We start from the raw sequence: 22,932 nt of genomic DNA on the forward strand, positions 1-22,932 counted from the left end.
CCTTGCAGTGTAATAGCCTCTTTCCTAATGTAGAATCCAAAACCTGACAACAGCAACAGAACCCTATGTTGTCCAGCCCTCCTTGCTACTAGAGGACCGCTATGCGCTATGTGAGGTAGGTCCCAGTAGGTGGATGGGCTGCTGAAAAATCTTTTGGGGAATTGAGTTATGTGGGGGAGGAGACAGTGCATGGGGGTCCCCAAATGCATGGGGGACAATGCATTTGGCTTGAGAGATCATTATGGAGGAGGGGTCATTTGAGGGCTGGCAGCTGAGACAGTGGCTTCTTGATGTAGCAGCTTCCTGATGGTGGTAGAGGCCACACAGCTCCCTGACCACCCATTCCTGTGGTGTGATCTGGGGTTGTTCTTGGAATCTCAGCCTGGAGTCTCTTTATGCAGACTTTCCAGTAATTCTGTGAGCTATCTGTATGCCTTAAGAAATGTACTCTGTGCTTAAACTGGCCAGAGTGGATTGTGTTATCTCCAACTAAAAACCTTGACTCAGTCCTGAGACCGCTGGGCAAGGGTGCCCTGCTCCCAGCCTGTACCAAGCATGCCTAGGAGAATCTGCACATTTTCCCTGCTCCATTCTTGGAAGGGTTGAGATGGAAGGGGAGGGGAGACGAGAAGAGAGAGTCTTCATTCCCTTCTCACCCTCTGCTGGTTTGCCTGGCTTTGCTCTCTGTAGGAGTGAGGAGGATGTGTTCTATCTCAGCAGGCCAGGGTCATGTTTATTCTCAAGTTGATTAAGCTTGGATTTGCTGCAGCCTGAAGACCAGACGTTCCCAGGACACTCTTTTCCCGCTGTGTCCAGCAGCCTGAGTTTGGGGCCGGCTCAGCTACCTTTGTTTAGCCTGGACTCTAGAGATGCTGTAAGCGGCATGTCCCAGGCTGAGGCGCTGTTCCTTGTCCCTTCAGGATTCTTCCTGCCTCCTGCAGCAGCAGCAGCCTTCCTCTAGTTCATCCTTACTCTCTTTGCTTCATAGCATGGAATTATTTGGGCTGGCTTCTCTGCAGAGGTCCCGGGTGGCTGTGGTTTCGCTGACTTGGGGTAAACTCTTCATAAGTCTATTTCTCTACCATTCCTTGGAGAACCAGCTAAGTCCCTTGAGAGACAAGTACAGCTATAACCTGTCCTGTGACGTACGCTGAGTACAGGCAGTGCCTTCTTTCCCCCGGGCTAACGAGGAAACCAACAGACCTACAAAGACCCTATACAGCAAGCCTCGGGATATAACGATTTCTCTGAAGCCAGTGTAACCTTCTTTCTCCATCCCTCCCCTCTGATCCAGGAGGCCTCTCATGCTAGAGGCAGATCCTGGTCATCCAAAGAGTTTCACCTTCCTCCATCCCATCCCAGTTTCCTTGTCCAGCAAGGACCTTCTTGGAGACTTCTTGATGCTGAATGCAATTACCCTTTTATTGAGTTAGGTGTAAGAAGTAACTGTTAATTCTTACTTCTCTTTTGACTTATTTTTTAAACCACGTGGATGGAAGTGATCTGTCTTGAACACGCCTTTGACTCCTAGTATCCTTTTATAGGACAGTTTAGTCCAACTCTTATTGCTTGGTATGCTGGCATTAAAGCATAATCTGTTCTATAAAACCTCTTGGGTCTATGAATTCCACCTTCTGGCCTCACTGCTCATACATTGTAGAGGAACCGAAGTCCTGGCAGGTTCTACTGGCTCTGGCTTATGCTCATCTTATAACTAACTCATTCTCGCCATGTGACTAACTGCCAGGGGCTTGTGAACTGGGGCTGTAGTTGTGCAGATATTAGTCAAGATATTACCCTTGTTAAGGGGAGACTTTATATGTTTTGCGTTACCTGGCATTCTGTAGAAGTAGTCCCACAGACACGTGATTCTCTTCCTTATTGTGTTTATGAGGTCATTGAGAACATCTATTGACAAGTGCCAGCTTACTCCATTTCTGGTCAAGCTTAACAATATTTTCTATTGAGATATGAGAGAGAACTGAGGGCCTCATGTCACTGCAGTAAGGTGTGTAGGGAACTATGGCTAAGGGAATTGGGCCCAAAAGACTAATCTTTTGCATAAGTTCAGAAAATTTCCAGTGCTTTCCCCATAACTCTGACATGAGAGAGGAGTGAGGCATCACTTAACCTTCTGCATTCAGTGTCATCTGCTTTCCCAACATTGAGCCATTACCAACAAACTGTAGAATGTTTGTAGTTAATTAATATCCGTGGTCTTCTCCCAGCCTCCCCTCCTTTTCCCCTGCCAGCAAAAACAAAACAAAATAAAAATGTAGGCTCTACCCTAGCACCAAATTCAAAATTCTAGTTATCTTAGACTGTATTTCCTTTTTCTTGTGATACAGACAAGTAATCAAACAAACAAAATGATATAACCCATCTAGCATAGCTACTGTCTTGTGGCCAGGATACATTTTAAAATGGCTTTCTAATAGGAGATTCTTAATTTATTCTTTAAGAAATCGGTATTATACTTACAACTTAAGGAGGCATAAAGTATCAGTTAGCCCCATCAATTGCAAAATTGGATCTTCCCAGTTGGTTTTTCCCAGTTTCAAAGCTAATGTGCTGACTTTATTTCCTTCTGTTATTCGGAACTGTATCAGTTAGCGTGCTGGATTAAGGAAATATTATGACTGTAATTGGAAGGTGAGGTCTGTGGTTGGTTGATGCAGGAGTCAACAGTGTTATTGAGGACGCTGGTTCTGTCTCTCCTGCTTGGTATACAGCATCACTTCATCCTAAATCTGGTTCCCTTTATGGTTTCAAGGCAATAAGGGCTACATTTTCTTATTTATGTCTGTCAATAGAGAACCTCTCTAATCATGGAATGTAAGTGCTTATCCTCAGTCTCTAGTTGGGTCTTGTCCCATTGAAGTTGATTGAGTCAGCTTCAGGCACGTGCCAACCCCTGGACCATTCACAGTTGCCAGGAAATTTCAGTGCTTTGGTTGGGATCAAACTAATTCTGACTCTGGAGCCTATTTATTGGGCTCAATAATGAATCAAAATCAGAATTCTCTTAGGAAGAATGAAGGGGAAGCTCTGTATTGTGTAGTCAATCAACAGTGCCCACTATAGGAATGTCAATTCCCTTTGTCTCATTGTGTTATTACAGGTAACAGAACGCTGTTACTGGTTTTTTCTGTTGTTTTTCCACCAGCAAACCTTATCTAGATTTCCTTCAATATCTTGCTCTGTTGACTGGCTCCCAAGTGGGACTCGAGAAGTCAGCTAGGAGGTTTTCCTGTTACAGAGTTGAAGGGGCACTATGTCTGTCGCAAGTTTCCAGTCTAGCTGGTCGTGTCATTAGAACTGTTATTGGGACATGACTTAACACCTTCTAAATATCGGAAAGCTGAATATCAAATGTCATATTTGCCAGGAACTGAATATTTAATGAGGAAATATTCTTTCTAGGTAATTGGAATTTCTGACCTTAATTGTTTTTTTGGCACGGTTGGTTACTGAAATTAGCATTTGAAAAACCCTTGTGCTGTCTTGCTTGGTGTATAGAAAAATGAAATCTAGTTCTCACTACTGGGACTTGCCTTTTCAGTGAGATGAACTCCCTGCACACTTTTAGAACTTGAACACGTTTGCAGGGTGACTGACTTAGGCTTGGGCTGTCACATAAGGCTGACTCATCACAGGAAGTTCGTGATGTTGAGGTGACCCTCACTTGGTTATGGTAGACTCCACAGGCGGCTAGACACAGCCCCTGAAAAATGTCAGTGCACATATTTTTCTGTCCTCAAATCAGTCATTTTCCATCTTAAAGAAGCTCTGTCAGTAGTCTTCACTTTTTCCCCCTTCGAGGTTTCCCCCCAAGAAAAATTTTCAGGAATCGAATGAGAAAGAAACTTAAAAAGTCACAAAAAATTAGAGAGCATATTTAGGGCAACAATTCAGAGGTGTTTATTGTTGATTAAAAAGAGGCCCGTGAAGCATGGCCATCTAACAAGGGGTGTCACATGCCATTGGATTCTGATCACCACTTTGTGTTCCTTGCCTGTGGCAGTCAGCCCAGGTATGACTTTTTCTGTCTTTGGAGTCTGAATGTGGTCTGATCAGATTTTGAAGGCACTTGGTATGAGTCCAAATTCCAAAGTTACCTTGATGTAGTTTATTTATAAAAACTGGCTCCAACTGAGCAGAATTCAAAGTGGACAAGATTCCATGTCGGGGCAGATATTTTCTCTTCATATAAATCGAGAATGTATCTGAGGACACAAGCTCTTTATGTGTCCTCACATACTCCTGCTCTCACATCCGCAGGCAGGTGTTGAGAGGAATGTGACAGAGATTACATGAGGCTTCTTTTGAAGCTATCTGCCACCAGGCTACGTTAATATCAACCATTAGACCAATGCTTTATACCTAAACATAGATTATAACCTGCGTCCTCCTTCTTTATCTTTCCTCTAGTTAGAAATAAATTTTTAAAGAAACCTTTGTGGCTCAACCAGGCTAAAAAGTCATTAAAGATTTTTGAAATTTATTACTACTTTTCCTTTTTAAATCATTATTATTTCTTTGTAGTTAAAATATGTATTAGGAGGTTTGTATTTGAAATTGATGGTCTAGTCTCCAACCGTGTAACAAATATAGAACCATGTGGTACTTCAGTGGTCTTGGTAAGTATGTAATTCTACCTCACTCAGCTTGGAATCCAGGACTATATTGCCCTCATCCTGGAAGGCCGCTCACTGAGTGCTCCCTTTGGCCAGGCACGGTGGGCAGTGCTGGTGATACAAAGAAGGTGTAGTGCAGAGGGACACAATGGATTATAATGCGTGTGATAAAGCTAGTGGGGCTGTGCTTCCTGCTCTAGGAGCAAAGGAGTTTCCATTTGTTCTGGTGGGCAAGTCTGGAACAGTTTGACAGAGAAGCTGCCTGGGAGTTTGGTCTTGAAGAAGAATTTCCAAGTACAGGTTGGGTGCAGGTGTACCAGGCAGATGAGCAGCAGGAGAGAACAGTGGGCAGGAGTGTGGAGGGATGGTGGACGGAGTGGTGGGGCTCTCAAGGCTGGGCCCAGGGGATTGGAGCTTTATTCTGCATTGAAAGGAGCCATCGAAGATTTTTTTTTTTTTTTTTTTTTTTGGTGAGGGAGATCAGCCCTGAGTTAACATCCATGCTAATCCTCCTCTTTTTGCTGAGGAAGACTGGCTCTGAGCTAACATCTATTGCCAATCCTCCTCCTTTTTTTCTTCCCCAAAGCCCCAGTAGATAGTTGTATGTCATAGTTGCACATCCTTCTAGTTGCTGTATGTGGGACGCGGCCTCAGCATGGTCAGAGAAGCTGTGTGTCGGTGCGCGCCCAGGATCCGAACCCGGGCCCCCAGTAGCAGAGCACGTGCACTTAACCGCTAAGCCACGGGGCTGGCCCATCGAAAATTTTTTAAGCAAGAAAATGACTTGAAATCAAACTGTTATTCTTCCCCGAAACAACACACTGCCTCCCCCTAGAAACTCCACAAGCTATAATTCATTTGGGTTATTAAAAGTAGGAAACTGAAAAGTAGCAACTTTTGTTTCTCTGTCATACAAGCTCTTTTTCTTATCTTTTTCTTTCTCTGTCATTATTTAGTGTAAGGATTACCAGGAGTCAACAAACTTTGTGGCTTTTTTTTTTAAGGCATTTAATTTATTGTATTGTGTCGTATTATATTTTACGAGACGCTGAAATAATGAATGCTGCATTTGCAACATTTCCTGGTCAACGGATAATTGCCTTTGCACAGTGCTTTGCCTCAAGAAAATTAAACTCTCATTTTTTTATCTTAACATTTGTACTTTCATCTGTTTTCAAACATTAGAATGTCTCAAGAATGTGTTATTCTTGTTTGACACTTCTTCTGGTTTTAAAAACAACCCTCAAATTATCTCTGTTTTCTAGGCTTACCAAGAGATTAAAGAGTGAATCCCTGAAATCTGACTTTACAATAGATTTAAAACATGAGGTATGTCATGGTTTGTTTGGTTAAAAGTATTAGTAATCAAGAATTCATGTTTTTTGGTATAAAAGGTGTTTTGTGTTCCCTCACAGTGTAGCCCCTCCCACCAACATGCATCTTCTCCTCACCAAGGTAATTCCGCTCCGGTGAATTAGGCCCTTCTCTTTTAGGCTCATTTTAGTCATGTAGGTGGAGAAGGAGCAGTGAAAAAGATGGCATCTTGTTATTCTCAATTCTTTTTTTTAAAGCTAGGTGGATGGGTCCAGGGGTGGATTGCTAAAAACATGCAAAAATGTCATTAAAAGTAGCTCTGGTCTTCTTTGGTGCTTTGGTTGTACATACACCTTCGTCATGTCTTTGTGCTTCGCCCTCTGGAGCAGAGTTGAGCCAGTTGGTCCCAAGCAGGCGCCGTGGCATGCCATCCTGAACCCCCAGAACCCTTGGCATTTAGTGCACATCTGTGACCAATCATCCTGGAGGCAGGTGGAGGGTGTCCCATCATGAATCATTCCTAAATCATCATGAAGGTCTCTTGGTGCATTTCATTCATGGGCACATCTGACTGCCTAAGACAGACCTGCCTTTCACTCTGCAGCAATCTGTATCTTAGGACGTTGGGGTCCATCTTGACATGTAACTCAGTCCAGCAGTGCTGGCAGCCTGCCAGAGCAAAAAGGGCACACTTTTAGAGACTTCTCGGTTGTTTTTAAATGATGAAATAACTTATTTGAAGAGAAATATACATGTAAAATATCATTCTCCTCCTCCACAAAAAGGAAAGCATGACTAGTTGAAAGCTGGGGTCTGCCTAGATATTTTTAATTGAAAGTCAGCTGGTATGGATACCCAGGTTTGGGAATCTATTAAACATTGGATACATACAGAAGAATATTTCTAACATATGTGAAAGGTATAAAGATCAAAGTATCTATGTAGTCACCACTTGGCTTAAGAGAGAGAACATTACCAGTCACTTTGAGGCCACCTGTGTGTGTGTCCCCTTCCTTTCATCAGAGTAAACACTTTCTTGAATTATCTCTCCTTTTTCTTCATATTTTACAACATATGAATGTGTCTCTGAATATTATGTAGTTTTGCATCCTCTGGACTTTATATAAACAGAATTGTACCATGAGTGTTGTTCCAATTTGGAACTCATCCATGTTGATGCATGCAGCTCCGATGAACTGATTTTCACTTTCTGTAGCAGTCTGTCCTGTGACTCTACCGCAGTTCATTTATCCATTCTCCTGGTAGTGGGCTTCTGGGTTGCTTCTGGTTTTATGCTATTACGATCGTTGCTTCTATGAGTATTTTTGATGTGTGTCATGATGATCATCTGCAAGTGTTTCTCTAGGGCAGAGGCTTTTTGACTGTGACCCACTTTAATAAATACATTTTTCGTTGTGACCCACTATATTGGTCTGTACTGTTACTGTGTTTTGTTACTGATGTCTAACTTAGTATTATTGTGGTCTATATAACAGTGTTTTGAAATGTTTTTTAGGCTCTATGGCCTAGTTCATGTTCACTTTTCATAAATGGAGAAAAGGATGCGTATGCTCTAATTTGGGGGGTATAATATTCTCGTTATATTATTAGATTAAAGAAGAAATAGATTTAACCCAATAGGTTAATCTATTAAAGCACAATTAATAGTGTGCTTTTTTGATATCTTCCCTCCTTCCTTCCTTCCTCCCTCCCTCTCTCTCTGCCTCCCTCCCTCCCTCCTTTCCTTCCTCTTTTGTTTTGTCTGCTTGATCTATCATTTACTGAGGGAGGAATGTGAAAACCTTCTGTAATAATGGTGGATTTGACAATGTCTCCTTGTGGACTACCAACTCTTACTTTTTATACTCTGAGACTATGTTGATTAGATGCATTCAAATTTAGAATCGTTACATCTTCTTAGTGAGTTTATCTCTGGTCATGCTCTTTGCCTTAATGTTTAATTTGGTGATATGAATATTTCTGTACTAGCTTTTTTTGATGTTCGCTTCATAATTGTTTTTCATCTTTTGCTTTCAACCCTTTTCTGTCCTCATATTTTAGATGTATCTCTCTCAAAGAGGATGTATCTTTTTTTCCTCCCAGTTTGACAGTCCTTATCTTTAAAGTAGATGGCGAATTTACATTTATGTTGATCATGGTTACTAATATATTTGAATTGATTTCTAACACTTTGTTTTATCCTTTCTCCCCCATTTTTTTCTCTTTAAAACTTCCTTGTTTTCCCTTAGTTTTTCTTCTTTTTTATATTGCTTTTTTTTTTCCTCCTCTGCTATTTTGGAAGTTCAGTCTCTATGTCTGTGCCTTATTGGTTATTTTAAATACTTTAACATGTATTCTTAACCTAACAATGGCTAATTAACCAATATCCTGAAAGTTCAGGGGCCGTAGAATAATTTAACTCTGCTTATCCAACTACCAATTCATATGCTCTTGTTGTTCAGTATTTTCATTGTTTTGTTGTTGTTGTTGAGGAAGATTAGCTCTGAGCTAACGTCTGTTGCCAGTTGTCCTCTTTTGCTGAGGAAGATTGGCCCTGGGCTAACATCCATGCCCATCTTCCTCTACTTTACATGTGGGACGCCTGCCACACCATGGCTTGATAAGCGGTGCATAGGTCTGTGCCCAGGATCTGAACCTGCGAACCCTGGGCTGCCAAAGTGGAGTGTGCAAACTTAACCACTATGCCACTGGGCCGGCCCCTATCCTGTCTTATTTTTAACCCTGCAACTTAAATATTATCATTACTTTAAGCAGTTTACATTTGTATTAGCTTAACCATGTATTTGCCAGTGTCTTTGCTCACTATTACATCTTCCTTCTAAGACTTACCAGCTGGGATCATTTTTATTCTTCCTGAGCTACATCCTTTAGAATTTCTTTTAGCCACGGGGTATGTTCTCCTCTGTCTCTTTAAAAATATTTATTTCAACTTTGTTCTTGAAACATAGTTACATTGTATATACAATTCTGGATTGTTGGTCATTTTCTCATCAGAATGGTGTTAGTCCACTGTGTTCTGGCTTGTGTTAAAGCTGCAGTGTTGGGAAATCAACCATCAGTCTAATGGGGTTCCTTTGTAGGTAATCTGTCATTTCTCTCTGCCTGCTTTTAAGATTATTTCTTTGTCTTTGGTATTCTTTGGTTTCACTAGGAAATGTCTGGATGTAGACTCTTTTTTTCTAATCCTGCTTAGGATTCACTGGCCCTTTCTATAATAGGATTGTTATGCAATTTTTGGAAATTCTCAGCCATTATCTTTTCAATTATTTTCTCATCCGCATTCTCTCTGTTATTTCCTTCTGGAACTTTAGATGTAGGCCGGGGTCTGAACTTTTGCATTTTCCATCTGTATTTCTTGCTGTGCTGCTTTTCAGATAATTTTGGGGGCTTCATCTTTTAGTTCTCTAATTTTTTATTAGCTGTGTTTAATATGCTGTTTATCCTAAACATTAAATTTTTCACTTTAATTACTTTTTTCATTTCTAGAAGTTGTAGTCATTTCTTTTTCAAATTTGCCTTGTTTTGTATTATCTTTTTTATGAAAATTTTGCTCATGTTTTAAGGTTTTTCTTTTCTTTATCAAAATATATTAAACATAGTAATTTTATAATCTGTTTGATAATTCCACTCCCTGAAGTCTTGTATGTCTGATTAAGCTGTGTCTGCTGGCTCATCAACTCATTTCTTTGTGGTTTTTCTCTGAGTATTCTTGCTCCTTTGAAACTTGATCTGTGGCAGTCCTCGGGGCCCTCTGTTAAGGTTGTAGGTTCCTCCGTAAGGATTTGCATTTCTTTTGCCTGCTGCTATAGGGTTATCCTGACTTGGGGCCACTTTAAATTACTCTGTTAGAGGTGTTTTGGACCATATAGATGACAAATTAGGGAGGCCTGGCTTTTGGCTACAAAATCTCAAAGATTGGAGATGATTTTTCCCCTCCATCTTGCCTCCGGTCCCAACTTTGTGTGGGGGTTTGCTGTTCGACACTCCACACCTTGGGTGAGTCAGAGGCTTTATTCTCTTAACTCGTATCAGAAACAGCATAACCAGAGTTCATCTGGTACCTACTGGGGAAAACCACCCTCGCAGCCCTTTTTTCCAGGTTCTCACTTTGGTATTTTTGTCCTCATAAGTTCCACACTTTTGTGCCAATTTAGCAATATATTTAAAATGATTTTAAAGATATTTTATCCAATATTTTTGAATGTTTTTAGCAAGTTAGTTAGTTAGGGTATGCACTTATCATACTACAGGAAACCAGAATCATGATAATATTTTCTTTCATCTTTCTCTGTGATGTTTCAGAATCCCTAAAATAGCTTCCCTAAAATTGCTTATGACAACTTTGAAATATCTTGGAGGTTAGAATATTGATTCTTAGTTAATTGTTTATTGTTAATAAACAATTAGATTGCTCTACACGGAATTACTATTTTTGTAAGTAAAATAAAACTATTGAATATTGACAAATTGATATGGTTCAGTCTAATACTCTAGAGAAGGTGTGGTCTGCTTTCCCTTGAGATATTTCATGCCTCCGTTTACTTGTGGTGTTGTTGAGTTTTTCACTCATTGCCAGTTTCCTGCTGTGTGACAGATTGCCCTCTACGTCTGGGACAAAGGCGATGGACCTCCCCTTACTCCAGTGCCTGAGTTTTGTACAGATGGTGTGGACTCCTCCTGTGCTACCACTTTCCATTCTTTTCTACCACTTTGTGTAAGTCATAGAAGGAAAACTTCCTTGCATATCAAAGGAAAGTGTACATGCTGTGCGTAATGTTGTCCTAGCATTTACATACTGAAAAAAGTCAACATGTGCTATGTGCCAAGGAAGAACCATATACCATGTTTCTACTGATAACAGCCCTATAAGGTAAGCACTGTTGTTACCCATTGTACACATGAGAAGAGAGAGGCACTGAGAGGTGCTTGCTCAGGGTTCCACGGCACGTAGGGCGGGCAGTGAGGATTGTGACAGCACGTCTCACTCCAGAGCCTTTGTGCAGCACTGCCAGCCCCAGCTCTTTAGAGCCAGTGTGCCTGGGATCATTTCTTCTCTTGATGTTAGAACACGTGTCTATTGGAATATCTATTCCATTTCCTAGAAAGGCAATTTCAGGCATTTCCCATTATACCTAAGCCTTCTCCTCAAGCCCCCACCCCTTTTACCCTCTCAGCCGGTGACCCTGCTTTGATCTCACCTGAAAGTCCAGAACTTGCAGAACAAACTTACTTCATATGGCAGACCCTTGGTCCAGTCCCCCCGATGAGCCTGAAGACCCCTGAAACTCACCGGGTCGTTAACAGTTCTTCCTCAGGAGGAAAAATATATTTATTTTTCAAATGCTGTCTGTTATTTTCAAGTCAGTCACACAGAAGTCTGTGTTGCGTTTTCAAAGATGAATATATGTACACATACACACACACACACTCACACTCACATTGCAACAATGGGAGAGACTCTATAATGTTTGCACAGTTCCTGAGGGGGAAAGCCTGTCTTTCTAGACATTTTGCTTGCTGTTCTTTGATGCTCTTTTAGGGAATCTGGAGGGGTTGACCTCTTAGTGCCTTGAGTGACATGACAAAGCTGTGGTTAGATGTCACTGTAAACTGGCCCTAAATGATGTAGGAGTCATGATTGATCTATTATTACAGGCCTAAGACAGGTGATAAAGGGCTCAGAACACCGCCCTACCCCATGAAACAATCCATGGCCTGGGGTTGTCCACAAATACCTCTATGTGCCCCCTTTAGTATGAGTGATCAGCTTGGGCTGGAGCCAGCTCAGGGCTCCAGGACCCCGCAGGTGTTTGAAGTCATCCTACCTTTGGCAGAGGACAGACATCGCTGTAGCCTAGACTTAGGTAGACAATAAAGGGGCCGTAAAAATACGTTAAACATCAAAAGGGAGTCTTCTCTTATTTTGCACTAAAACATGCCCCTACTTCTCTCCCTTTGTCAAAATCTTCACCAGCTGGAAAAAGGAACAGGAAGAAAACTAACATTTATTGGGTATCTACGATGTGCTTCCTAAATAGTAGTAATAAATCAGCCTTACTGGTGGTTACTATTCCCATTTTCTAAATGAGCAGCCTGAAGTTCAGAGAGCTGAGGAAACTGGTCCAGATGACACACCGAGTGTAAATGGCAGAGCTGAGATTCACGCACAGGTCTGGCTGATGTGAGTCCTTGTTGTCAGCTGAACTACAGTTCCTTTGTTCCCCTAAAATTTAATCCTGAAAATAGGTGTGATATTCGTGACACTGGTAAATTTGAACTCCAGAGCATGCAATGAGATATAATGTGGGTGTGAAGTTAAGATAACATTGACTCATATATGCATATATTTTTTCATGTCTTTTTAGGGAAATCCAGTGAAGAAGGAGGATATTTTTGTTGCAGTAAAAACATGCAAGAAATTTCATGGTGATAGAAGTATGTTTTGGGTTATTCATTTTTATTGAACTTGTAAAATCTAAACTGCCTTTTAAAAACGTACAAGCCAGATGTACACTCAAGAAAGGGATAATGACACGTTATTGAAGTGAAAGCAATTATTTAATGAGTATTCCTCATCGCACCACTTTAATCACCAACGTCAATTAGAAAAGACAATTTTGTATTGAAACATAAGTGGTCATAGCCCTTCTAAGTACTATTTAGAGCAGTATTTTAAATTGGAAATGGAAAACTCAGCTGTGGCATCTTGGAGACAATATCTGAATAACAATCCATTTTGCAAAACAATGTCCTGTTATATTCATGCACAGTCTCTGAACTGTATGAAGAATACTAGAGGAGATTTCAAGGTAACAGAATGCCAAAAAAGAATGTTTTCTTGAAGGCTGTTCCTTCTTTTTACACTTATTTCAAATGCACACATTAGACTTTTAAATAAAGATAGAATTTGCTCAGAGTAAATATATTGGAGAAAAGGAAGAAGTTGCTTTACAAGCAGTGGTCCCTTCTTAAAGAAATCCTGGCATGCAGATGAATGTTGTTTTTATTCAAATTTTTAGTGTCATTACAGAATCTACTAAGTTATGGTGATAATGTTTTAAAAAAAGCCCGTTTTAAATATAAACAGCCATAATTTCTCTCTTTTTTTCACCTTATTTCAAGCAGTACTTTTCTGAAATTGCAAATTAGACAGACTTTTGCATTTTCTAATTTTAGCACATATTTTAATTTTTTTTCATGAAAAGACTGTCGATTTCACCAAGAATGTGATGTTTATATAGGAGAGATTTTTGAACCAGCTGTCATTTTTGTGGGATTGGAGCTATGGGGGTAGTTCATTTATATGATTTATGTGATAATATGATACTTATGTTCCCTTTAAGGGGAACATATTTTCCAAATAAAAGAATATTATAATTTGTGATTAAAGCTTTGTCTAAGACATTGACATCAATTAAAATCTGGTTACAATCAACAGTATCTTACAAGTACATTAACTATAAATCTTCATGGTTACCTAAAATAGTCATGTTAAATTCCAAGTCCTATTAAATCAGCCTAAATAAATATATGCATTCTTTATATAAGGAGTCCTAAAATACTATTAAGAATCAAATCAGTGTAGAATTTAAAGTAAAATTTTCGTTTATCACAGATTTAACCTAAATTTAATTTACTCTTGCTTTTTTCATAATCTGGAAGGGCTTTGTGGGACAATTTTTGACAAATATCTTTTATGAAAAAGCATCACAGGAAATGAACAAGGCTGCTTTTTTTTTTTTTTAACTGCAAGCAGAAGTGTTTGCATTGATTTATTTGATCTTGGAGCTGCACTAGGAGTAGAAATTGTTTTTATAATATTGATGTTAATGGTGGTGGTGGTGGTATATTCTCTTTTGAAACACATTTTTCAAGTGACAGTAAAGCAGTAAAATTAGGGACTGTCCCTGTTGTATTTTTTATATTCTACAGAAATGAAAAAAAGTTTGCTAATTTTAGTTGAGTAATTTTGAATGATCTAGTTTATTGTTTTCTTATTTCCATAAGTTTGAGATAATCTCTTCAGATATCCATCAAATGCCTTTATATTTGAATTTTGAGCCAAAGGTCTTTAAAAATTACAGAATCTTTAAAGCCTGTCAGGAGCATTAAAACCAAACCACCCATGGGGCCAGGCCGGTGGCGCAAGCGGTTAGGTGCGCGCGCTCTGCTGCGGGGGCCCGGGCTGCGCCGGTTCGGGTCCTGGGCGCGCACTGACACACCACTTGGCAAGCCATGCTGTGGCGGCGTCCCATATCAAGTGGAGGAAGATGGGCACGGATGTTAGCCCAGGGCCAGTCTTCCTCAGCAAAAAAAAGAGGAGGATTGGCAGATGTTAGCACAGGGCTGATCTCCTCACACACACAAAAAAAAACCCAAACCACCCAAAGCCAGATGCATCCATTTGCTGCTGTTAATTTGGAGGTGGGGTCACTGAATCCTGAGACCTAAAAGATATTAGGAGGCTTTCACAGTTGGGTTTCTGTGGTAAGGCATTGTAAAACTTGGACGTGTTTGTTTGAAGAGATAGTCTAAGGCAGCAGGATTTTAGGGACTTTGTGTCCATTTTGTTTGATGAAAGTGATGCCTGCCAGGCACTGGGCTCTGCGCCTCCTTTTGGAAGTCTAGTTTAGCCACCAGTTGGCTCGAAGAATTATCCAGTAATCATATTAATTACATTGACAACACCACAGTAACTGCTTCTAACTGCTAATTTTTTTTACATTTTCTGGTGTTTTTCACATACGTTCTATCATCTGACTTCATGTTGGCAGTTCCTTTTGATAATTAATGTATTCACTTGATATTGTGGAGAAAGCTGAGTATGGGACGAGACGCAGCGGGCCCAAGTTCTTGTAGACAGTTGAGTAGGGGAGCTGGGACTAGGGTTTTCTGTCTCCGAGTCCCAAATTCTTTCTGCCACAGCACAGCTCTACTGTAGTCTCGGAGGTATTACAAACCTAACACTTGATAAATAGAGTTTGATATTCATGTTGATGCTCTGCTGTGCTCCAGGTCAGTTTTGATTTGGCCAGAAGCTGTGAAAGCAGGCTTTTTATTTTCAGCAGCAATGGAGATAGCCAGGAATTGAAATCTACAGATGATATACATCGAGCTGGAACTTTAGACTGCCACCCCGTCCAAGCATATTACTGCTATAGTCAAGCAGAATACGTGGGCTGGGGTGGTTTTTTTTTTTTTTCCCCTCTTTTTTCTTTCCCTGTGCACTCTGTGGTAGAAACACTTGATGTTACAAAGGCCAAATGACAATGAAGGGAAAAAAAAAACATAGATAAGATTGTATTTCTCTTTGAAAAATTGAGAGTCAGCTATACTGTTAGTGACTTATCTGGTAGCAGGGTCTCACTTGTGGGTGCACTGCCCCCCGGGTACTGAGCAGAAATGGACACTAGTGATGGCCCCCCACTCCTCGCTGCTTATAATGTTGACCACCTCCAGGATGAGAGTGAGGGATGGAATATTCTGTTCAATGCTGTAGTCAAGGCAAAGGAAAATATACATTGAACTCATTTTTTGTACTCTCCTGGAAGAATTGATAATAAAGCCAAGTTCCCAAATTAAAAGAAATTATTTTACATCTTGTACTTTTGCCTAACAGTGAAACAAACGTTTATGTAACAGCTGTGTCTGGATTCTGATTTAAATGAAATAGTGCATTCTTAGGACACAGTTAGCAAAAATATATTCTATATTTTGGTTTAAGAAAGAAATACATACTGACACCATTGAAGCAGGAACACTCTCTGAGATGCAAGCAGTTAGTACGGTTTTATTTGATTTTATTTATTTATTTTTTTTGTGAGGAAGATCAGCCCTGAGCTAACATCCGTGCTAATCCTCCTCTTTTTGCTGAGGAAGACCAGCTCTGAGCTAACATCTATTGCCAATCCTCCTCCTTTTTTTCCCCAAAGCCCCAGTAGATAGTTGTATGTCATAGTTGCACATCCTTCTAGTTGCTCTATGTGGGACGCGGCCTCAGCATGGCCAGAGAAGCGGTGCGTCGGTGCGCACCCGGGATCGGAACCTGGGCCGCCAGTAGCGGAGCGCGCGCACTTAACTGCTAAGCCACGGGGCGGCCTAGTTAGTACGGTTTTAAAGAAACTTTAAAAGTGTTATATAAAGTGATGAATTGGGCAAAGCATGTAAAATTATATTTAAGCAAGGAAAAGATCTCTGGAGTTTTAATATTCAGTTTGATCACTTCCTCTCTTGGGTTATGTGTTTTTCATTGTGTGACGTGAGCTGTCAGAAAATGTTCAGAATTTTCTCTGCATCGTTTTGCCATGCAGTTCCTGTACATGTCTCAACTATCTCGTGGCAGCCACTGTTTCTGTTCATCAAATGGTAGGTTGTAAGATGCTCTCCTCCTGCAGTCTCCCTCTAATTCAAGAGGTTAAATTGCTATTTGCTCAGCCTTTAGTTCCTTTTCACAGCTTCCTGAGCTCCTAAAAATAAATACTTTATTCCTTTCAGATTAAAAAAAAAACCTGTTTGATATTTTTACTGCAGTGATCTTGTCTAGAGGAGGCAAATCTGAACAAATTTATTAAAAGGAGTGTGTGGTAGCTGTGTTCTCTTTGATTAGAGAGGCTTATAGGTACTGGGTACAGTCTGCTGATTTAAAACAAGGGGCTTGAATTAAAATGCTGCCAGATGGAAGGCTACCCACTGTGTTAAGTGAAGTGATTAGATGAATTATTAAAGAGAGGAAGGGCGTCAGGTGTTGCCTACTTCAGTTCTCCCCCTGGCTTTTGAACAGCTGAAGATGTTCCAGATTGCCCTGAAATGTTTTAGATCAGCCGTGAGGGATGCTTTTCAGACTTATGTGCGTCTCATCTTCAAAGGCAGGCATGATAGCAGACTCTCGGTGTGTGTGTCTCTAACCTTCTCCTGGGAAGAGAAGAGCAACCAGGGATTTATGTTGTGGACATTGACTTGCATACTGAGACAGATGGTCCATTAGTAGAAAATAGCGGATTCCTTAAAATCAAAAGAGTTGTTCACATTTGATTGTGTGGTAGTTTTTGTACAGTGTTCAGGTGTCAAGTTCATTCTCATTTGCAATCAGAGTTTTGCAAGTAAATTCACTGGGGGTAAAAATGTGTGTTCTGTGCCTCATAGCAAGACACATCTCCTGCTTTGAGTCTGTAAAGCCATGTGGAAGATTTGTGCCATCTGTGCAGTGGAGTTTTTTAATTGTACAATTTTTACTTTGCTCCAATTTTAAGTTATCTTGTGGCAAACCTTCTTGAAAGAGGCATTCATTATTGTTTTATTATGTGGTAGAAAGTATGCTTCTCTTTATTGAAAATGAGATAATAGATCATGTAACATATTGAAATATTTTCTCAAAGTTTATATCTTCAGTAATACAGTGCCTGAAAACCATATAAAATATTTTATAAATAATAGAATGCATTCAATTCAGAATTCAAACAATGCTAATAAAATAGACCAATATTTTAAAAGTTTTAAGTAGTTTAGAATCAACCCTGGTTGAAATAAAGCCTTCACCTGCTGTTGTAGAAGACTTAGCCTTAGCTTTGAAATCTTTACAGCTGGTGGATGTGACAAATGCACAGGAGTTATAGTGATGAGGGGACAGATGATACAAACTGTTGAATGCTTTTGGTACTACAGAATCATAACACTTTACTATATTAAACTGCTGGTCTATTTTTAATTGATTGGTAATGGTGGTACCAGTCTTGTACCAAAGGATGAATTGCTGTTATTAATAAAACCTTCCTTTAAACTAGTTCCACAAATAGCCCTGGGTCTTTTGTTGGAATTCCTACAAAATCCAGTCCTCATTCAACCATTTACGCAGCACCTACTGCATCCCAGGCACTGTGCTAGGAGCTGGGGAATGAGTCATACAGTAATTCTTACCTTTATTCAGTGAAATTTCCATTTCATCTGTTCCAAACGAAAACTGACAGCCAGTGATTAGGTAGAGCAAAGAGCTAACTCACACTTGATTTTGATTTTAATGTCATTTAAATCAGCTAACTGAGAAGAAACCCGTATGCTGTTTCATAAAGCTATTAGAGCAAACAGGAACTGAAGGCTAAAGGCTGAGGCAAGTGAAGGCAGACTCTGCACAGCCTGCAGGACCGAGTGCTGGGAACTGAGGGGAATTCTGACCTTTCCTCACAGCTTCTTCCAGCCTTATGCAATGGAGGACACTTTACCCAAGAGAGGCAACAGTTAGTGGCCGCAAGCTGCAGGGAGCCCTTCCTGGGGTAAGTCCTCCCGCTTATTATGTGCAAAGCAAACCGCCACTGCAGTGCCAAGGTGAAGATTTTTGTTGTGCTGGAATTTGGAAGTAGGACGGAGTGAGGATTTTTTTTTTATTTATTTTCTCCCCAGCAACCATATCTATTGCTACATCTTTGTCTGTTTTAACATAGAGAAATCTTTATATCTGCCTTTTTATGATGGCAGAAAAATTATATCTTAATGTATAAAAATAATATTTAGTGGGTTAAAATAGGTAATTTGGAGATTATTATAGCAAATTTCCAGAATTCATAAATCTTTTTATTTCTTAAAACCTGATGAATAATAGACCATAAAATGGTACATTTTTGTATTTTATATACATGGGCTGTCTGAGTTTGACTCTGAATTTGTTGACTAGAATAGCTAAACACTTAAATTTGGCATTGCATTGGCAGTTTTTGCATTTTTTTGGGGGGGGGGAATGTCGGGAAAAAGGGAAAGATAAATGATCTGATGAAGTCTCAAAATATTGACCTGAAGATTTGGTTCATCAGAGTTGAGATTCTTAAATTAATGGGGTATGAAATCTGGATATGATGATCTTGTCTATTAAAACAATAATAGAAACCCTTTCTTCTCTTTAAAATTTAGAGATGCACAGACAGTCACTAATTACTTGGATAGTTGGTCAAATGAATTAATATCAACTAGTGATCAGGCAGAATTCTATGTCAAATGGAGACAGAGCTACTTTTGAGCATTCCACCCTAAAATGCAGAAAACGAGGAAAGTTTTCTGTTGTTCGTGTTTATTGTATTAAAGCAATGTATCTGTTAATGATAGAGTTTTAAAATCTACAGTCGTTCTCAATCTTATTTCTTCCACATTTTTCAAAAGTGCAACACAATAATATCAGTCATCATATACAGTGATTCTCAATGGTAAGGTCATACCCTCTGTAGGGTTGGGTGGTCCTGTTAGACTCTTTGGGTGGGGATGTGTGTGTAGTTTGAAAAAGTCCCTCCGCCCACCATTGTCAGGGAGACAAATTTGCATCTCAGCCAGAACCACAAAAATATTCCAATCTTTAGAAGTAATTATATTCCCCACCCCCCTAAAAAGCATTTAAAAAAATCTAGTTGTGAATTTTAAGTGAAATAGCCTATTGGGAAAAGAGAAAAACTAGTTAAAATTAATTTAAACACAGTATAATTAGACTAGAAAATTTATCATCATATGGAAGTAAGTGTATTTATGACCAGGGATGAGAAGTGCTTAGCTCTAGAGTATATTGAAATGCCTCAAGAAGAGGGTTTTATTCATGTGCTGCCATCAACAACCAACCTCTGTATTTCTCAGGGTAGAGAAGCAAGCTCTAAGTCTTGGGTCACCTGAAGAAGAACATGTAATGGGTCTCTTCCTTTATAGGTGATTATGCTGCCCCTTTGAGATTCCAAGCTTCGTTACATAACTGTGCCTCTCTCCTTTTTTCAGTACCCATTGTAAAGCAGACTTGGGCGGGTCAGGCAAGTCTCATTGAATACTACAGTGATTACGCAGAAACTTCCATTCCTACGGTAGATCTGGGAATTCCTAATACAGAAAGAGGTGAGTCCTTAATTCTTACTACTACTCTTATTCACAGTGTCCATTCTGTAAATATAGTAAATTAAGGTAAAAATGAAATATTGTATAAATACTATAATTTTTGCCTTATGTAAGGTTTTTTCCTTCCTCCCCTCCCAACTTCTTTACCCACGGATATGGACCAATTCCTTCCGAGTAAGAGCTGCTTTATAAGTGCTAAGAAAGGTAATAAGTTTTTAGTAGGTCATATTGATATAACTGAGCATATGACAATCATAATAGAGTTTAACAATCAATTTTTCATGCCTTCATAATTCATCGTGGCCGTAATGGAGTGTCTAAAGGTAATTTATCATCTTCCAACACAAAGCCTCTCCTTGTTTAATGCTAGCAGTTTAACCAGCCAGGATTGTTATTTGATGCTGTAAGCCAGCCATTGTTAGACACTGGGGCTACAGAAATGAAGCTGACAGCTTCTATCCTCATGAAGCTTGTGGTCTAGCTCACATTTTGTATGTACCTCTGAGTACCACCACTTAACCACATTCTACACTGGTTGTATGTAGTATAAGCTCCATGATGTATATGTATATTTAGCCACATATGTTAGTATTTTAATTAGTAAATTGTTGAAAGTACAGCTGCTTTTCTCTTCAGATTGTAGGCTTTCTAATTAAAAACTTTTTTTTTTTCAAAAAATGGAAGTAGAAATTTGACCACCTCACCTTCAGCTGCTGTTTGTTCATCTTAATTTTTATCCAGTGTTCCTGCCACATTTTTTCTTTATTTTCTGGTTCCCCAAGCCCTTGCATGAATTTAAAAAAAAGTAGTAAGTTGATTGTCTTGTTCTATAGAGTAATTTATCTTGATTATCTTGTGGAAATGTCACTCATGATGCCTTGATTGATTAAGTACAAGTAGAATCAGATATGCCATCCTGTAGTGCTGAGTTCTTCTGACGAGGTTAAATTATTACTGAGTCTGGCTGTTGCTGTCTGTTTTAGACAAATGATTTTGGATTGAATTTTCTTTTTTTTGGTTAATCTTGCTTTTTAGGCTTCAATTTAGGTTGGCTTTAATAATCATTTATTTATTCATGCATTCCTTATTTGATTTCTTAATTTATTTTTAGTCTGACCTTATTATTACTTATGTTTATAGTCTACTTTATTCCACAAGGAATTTGAGATGGCTTTCAAAAATACAGACCATAATGGCTAAATATACATGAAGAGATCAAGAATAATGGAAATAAAGGTCAAATTGAGTAATTTAATATTAGTTAATATTAGTTTGTTCTCTATTTTGGCACCAAATACTTTGTTGAAATGAGGGGCATTTTCCTATTTATCGAGTTGAGTTCTCTTTCCAAGCGTTCTTTATTCTAATCCTGGCCCCAGCATTTTCCATTAAAACATTGACATTTGTCAGTTGGCATCTGAAGGACTGTGACTCTGTCTCAGTCAGTGCTGTATCTTTAGTGCGTATCCTAGAACCTGCCACAGCATCTGGCTTATTAGAAACTTAATAGCAAATATTTACAAAATCAGTGAATGAAGGTGTAATATTCCATTTTTGCACTGTTGTTTCCCTATGGTTGTGATACTTGGGGTTCTAACAGTTCCTAAGGACAGATACTAGGCTGTAATTTCTATGAGACATACAACTTTCTTGTTTGTCTAGAATGAAGATACTAGTCGTATCTCTGCCTCAAAGTGATGTTGTGTAATTCCCCTCATGTCTCTAGGTCTCCATTTCCTCACGTGTGAAACGAATGGCTTAGACTTCATAGTCTCTAAAGTTCCCACTGGTTCACTATGACTATGAAAATTAGAAAAGCCTGATTTTTAAAATTTCAAATTATTAAGGTGCATGTCACCATTTAAACTTTTACTTTTAAAACTAAAAAAAAAAATTTGCTTTAAAACGAATTATATGTATTTTAAAGAAGATGATGCATTATAGGTTTTCTTCTTGCCTTTCCTAGGTCACTGTGGAAAGACATTTGCCATTTTGGAAAGATTTTTGAATCACAGCCATGACAAAATAACATGGTTAGTCATTGTGGATGATGATACATTAATAAGGTAAGGAGTCCTTCTCATGCTAGGGTGGCTTTAAATTCTACATGTAGTCATATTCAGAAACTATGATGTGTACTTCTGCTTCTGGCCAAGATGGAGTAACAGAGACTGGATTTATCCTCACATCTGAAACAACCCCCCAAAAGGACAAAATATATGAAATGAGGGTTTTTAAGACACTAGAAATTGAGCAATAAAGGGCAATGATTCGTGAGTCACATGAAGCAAATGAGGTGAGTTCTACGACTGCCCCAGCTAACTGCCTTGAGAGAGTGTGCCAGTCACTGCTCAGGAAGAGGAACCCAGGTGGAACCTGGCCAACTCCTTCAGTTAAGGAGATGAAGTTGAGAGTCTGGGGAGACCCAGGCCATTAGAGGTTGCAGGACAGAGCACTGGAGAGGAGAGAGCTGCACAGAAAGAGAACAGTGGAGATCTGTGGAAGCTCCCCTTAAGTATTCAGTAGAGTATTGATTGGTGCGTATTTGTGAGGAAATGAGTGGAGGCTGCAGAAAGAACCAATCAAAATGATTTGAAGGAATGGTCCCCAGCACTCACACAGAGCTAAGTATAGTACCTGTTACCACCAGCCAGACTGGAAAACCCTTGATTCACAGGGTATTGGGTAGAATATGTAGAAGGGTCTTGCTTTAATAGTGGGAAATAGCTAACCCTGGACTAAGCACTGTCCAGTCCTGCCTAAGAAATCTTAAAAGCAAGACCCCAAAAGATCAAACTGTTTCCAAATAACTAGCCTGCATCTGAGAACAAAGCTCAAGAAGATGGATAGAAATACCAAAATATCCAGCACCCAACAGGGTAAAGTTCACAATGCCTGGCGTCCAATCAAAAGTTACCAGGCATGCAGGAGCAGGAAATTTCACCTATAATGAGGAGAAAAATCAGTTGATTGAAATTGTTCCTGAAATGATACAGTGTTAGAATTAGCACTTATTAAGTTGTTACTAATAAATAGTTATTATAACTCTATTCCATATATTCAAAAAAGAGACATGGAAGGTATAAATAAGACTGATCCAACTTCT

The 22,932-nt window shown here is 39.4% G+C and overlaps 1 protein-coding gene across 5 annotated transcripts in view; it reads left to right on the plus strand.

Moving 5' to 3' along the window:
- B3GLCT (beta 3-glucosyltransferase) overlaps positions 1-22,932 on the plus strand; it is a 198,115-nt gene that overhangs the window by 57,516 nt on the left and 117,667 nt on the right. For all 5 annotated transcript variants that reach the window (XR_009221164.1, XR_009221163.1, XM_058547957.1 and 2 more), the window contains exons 8-12: positions 5,903-5,966; positions 10,567-10,686; positions 12,338-12,407; positions 19,713-19,826; positions 21,793-21,892. Coding sequence is in view for 3 of the 5 variants with exons in the window: in XM_058547957.1 (XP_058403940.1) it covers positions 5,903-5,966; positions 10,567-10,686; positions 12,338-12,407; positions 19,713-19,826; positions 21,793-21,892 (468 nt within the window). In the remaining 2 variants the exon portion in view is untranslated. The remainder of the gene's footprint in view (positions 1-5,902; positions 5,967-10,566; positions 10,687-12,337; positions 12,408-19,712; positions 19,827-21,792; positions 21,893-22,932) is intronic.

This window comes from Diceros bicornis, chromosome 9 (genome assembly GCF_020826845.1).
Source record: "Diceros bicornis minor isolate mBicDic1 chromosome 9, mDicBic1.mat.cur, whole genome shotgun sequence".
Classification (NCBI taxonomy): Eukaryota; Metazoa; Chordata; class Mammalia; order Perissodactyla; family Rhinocerotidae; genus Diceros; species Diceros bicornis.